General features: G+C 30.6%; 1 protein-coding gene across 1 annotated transcript in view; it reads right to left on the bottom strand.

The window, feature by feature from the left end:
- LOC106460495 (RING finger protein unkempt homolog) overlaps positions 1 to 3,228 on the bottom strand; it is a 74,181-nt gene that overhangs the window by 48,706 nt on the left and 22,247 nt on the right. Inside the window, exon 9 of the mRNA XM_013920200.2 lies at positions 157 to 306. Within this exon, the coding sequence (XP_013775654.1) occupies positions 157 to 306 (150 nt within the window). The remainder of the gene's footprint in view (positions 1 to 156; positions 307 to 3,228) is intronic.

Below are 3,228 nucleotides of genomic sequence, written 5' to 3'. Positions count from 1 at the left end.
TATATATATATATATATATATATATATACACACCTAATGCATCTGCCCTACATAGTACTGGAATATTTTCACCCATTTGACACCACACACCAAGATAGGTGATTTGATGCCTGTAACAGAAGTGGCAAAATGAGAGGAAAAAAAGAGAGTACATACCTCTTTGTCTTCCCTTTCAGATCCAGGAGCTTTCTGGTATGAACCTATGCATTCTCCAGAGTTATTAGTTGATGAACTGTATGACCGGGGTCGAGCTATGGGAGCCGGCAGTGTGCTACTAGCCGTGAAGGTTGTACACCCTATAGAGGACTTAAAAAAAAAAAAAAAATTAAGATCAAGATAACATTTGACTAGATATTACAGGCCTTCCAAGTGGTCCCATCAAAAAGTAAGAACTTTATAGTAAGGCAGAATTTTTCAAAAAGTAGGGCCTTTAGTAGGGATAATTTAGGTTTTGAAGGGGACTTAGTGACATGTTTTTATACAATTATCTACTTTGTCATATCCATTAAAACATTAAGAAAGGCACTAAAACATATATATATACCTAAACTGATTTGTAGAACAGTTCTCACTAAGCCAGTTTTCTGAGTGTACATCCCTGTGCATGTTTCAAGGGTTGTTGTTTGCCATTATCATAACAAAATACTGTATTTTAACAAATACTGAAACTGGTCATTTGGCAATGGCTTACAACAATGTGAAACTTCATGATCATTATTATTATCTATACAAGTTGACACTGGTGCTGAAATTATGTTTTTCCATGCAGCATTTTAGTTTTCTATATTACTTTGAAAATATAAAACTTGTTAAAAAGGCTGTCTCAAGCACCATCCTTGAATACATAAACTGCACAAGCAATACAACATCAAGTGCCTGTACATACATCAGAGTAGCATAAAATTAATAATACCAATTAAAACTATCAGTCTAGCTATTTCAGGACGTGACTGACAAAGACATGTACACCTCCACATATAAAAATCAAACAATGTGCAGCTAAAACATATTCAAACAGTAATCACAGCAAGAAGCACAATTTAACATGCTTCATCTTGAAAACTCAATGTATTGAGCATTTGAACATCCCTTCATTATTATTCAATGGAATGGAGGTTATGTTCACTATACAGTAATTTACTAGAAAGCAGAGAAGACAATTTGCTCATCTCGCAAAAGAAAGTATCTGTCTCAGATGCCACCAAAAAATATGGCATGTTAGAAGGCCTGGTATTATTTGAATAAAACAAATTTAAGGTATAGTATTCATAACTGTGTCTTTTCTATTTCCTTATTTTTACACACATGTACATATTGATAAGTACAGTTTAAATTACCCATTGCACCAAGAAATAGCATCAGAAAAGTTTTAATGTATGATATTCAGCAACTGTTTGCTTTGATAAATTTATTCTTGAATGTTTCCTTCAAACAAGAAAAAGTAACTTTAAAAACACATCTATAATTTCTCTTTGTGGTATTAAATACAAGTTCACAACTAAGCAAATCAGACCATTAAAAAACAAGTGAACATTTATTGTTAACTATCAAATATAAAATCAATGAAAGTAAAATCTATGAACCGTTATGCAAAATAAATTTTAAAAATACACACAATAAATGCAATCAGATTCAATCTTTTCATGTTTTTACCTCAAGAATTTTCATAATAAGTTACAACATTTTCACCTCCTGGTGTGTACAAAAAAGTTTCAACTTTATTAGCTCCTGCCATAGCCAAATATCAAACTGTAATGTAGGCTACTGAATATAGTTAATCCTGCCCATCCCATGACTATTACAAGTTAAATTGTAACATCTCATCAACTAATGTTATTACTTCTGCTTCTTCACCAGTATTACTCTTAGCAATGCATCTTATTACACCACACAAGCTTATATCAATCCTTCAATGAACATTAAACAGTGAGGGATCACTTTCCAATTAAGTCTAGCACTGCCCCTAAAAAGAGCACTAGCTGCATGATGCCACTGGTATAAGTTATCTAAAATCATGCAATATTACTAATTTTCACATTCAATGTAATTTTTCTTTAAATTCTAGAAACCAAATTTCTCTAAACAACTGTGTGGCCTTAATAATTGACTATTCCAACAGCATAATGGAAATAGCTTGCCCTTAAAGATATTATTACTTAACCCTTTCGAGACAGGTCACAGGTGAATGGCCATGTCATCTCATTTGTTGGCTCGCATTCAAAATTTTATTGAACTACTATTTCATGAATTTGTGTCAATAAGTTTTTTTTTATCAAACTGTAGATTATAACTGAAACTTTGGTACTAATACATTACTCAATTTGTTAATTTAAAATTAAATATTAAAAAACACATAAACATTGATTTGTGTTATGTGGTATGTTGAATGCAGCACTGGTTCAAATTAGATGTTTGTGAAGTCAAAATACTAAGTCTATAGTTTCATAAGAATTAGAAACTCAAATTACAGATATTGACAAGTTAGAATATAAAAGAAGAAGGTCTTATCTTTTCAATTTGCTAAGATATTGCTCATGTAATAAATCAAACAGTAGCACTCCACTCACATCTTTCCATTTTTGGAAATGCTCCCTTATGTAAACTTACTTCTATATATGACATAGATAACCAATTGGAAGCTCAGAATGTCCCCCTAGTTGTTTCTTTAATCTGCTTGAAATTTCATTTTTTTAAGACCCAAATAAAGCTTAATTACTAGGCTTGATAAATTATAGTAGAATTCTATGGTATTGATGTAGTAATTTGATTTTTTAGTTAAAAATAACTAAGAACTTGTATACATATATAATAATTGAAATGTGACTGTATTTTATAAAATACTAGTCAAATAAAACACAGCCAAGACAAGTTACTTTGTACAGACCAAAGGTCACCTTTATGTTATATGATATGGTAACATCAGTGCACGAGACGTGTCGTTGTAACTACTGTATTGTTAACTAGGCACGAGTGAAAGGTCAATATAATAAAAATAACATATATAAATGTATAATGTTATGAGATTTAAGCTATTTCTTTAAACATTTATGTTTATGTTATAATTTGTGTTCATTCTAGAATGAAAGAGGCATAATTTATGTTTATTTCCTAATTTTTTTTTATGGTGGTTGCAAGATCGGTCAAATTTACTTAACCCATAGAGAGATTAATTACTAAAAATAACAGTTAAATATTAAGTTTTTTCTTAAGAAATGTTTGATAACTATC

This window comes from Limulus polyphemus, unplaced genomic scaffold, assembly GCF_000517525.1.
Source record: "Limulus polyphemus unplaced genomic scaffold, Limulus_polyphemus-2.1.2 Scaffold781, whole genome shotgun sequence".
NCBI classification, from domain to species: domain Eukaryota; kingdom Metazoa; phylum Arthropoda; class Merostomata; order Xiphosura; family Limulidae; genus Limulus; species Limulus polyphemus.
This window is presented reverse-complemented; position numbering and strand designations above follow the sequence as displayed.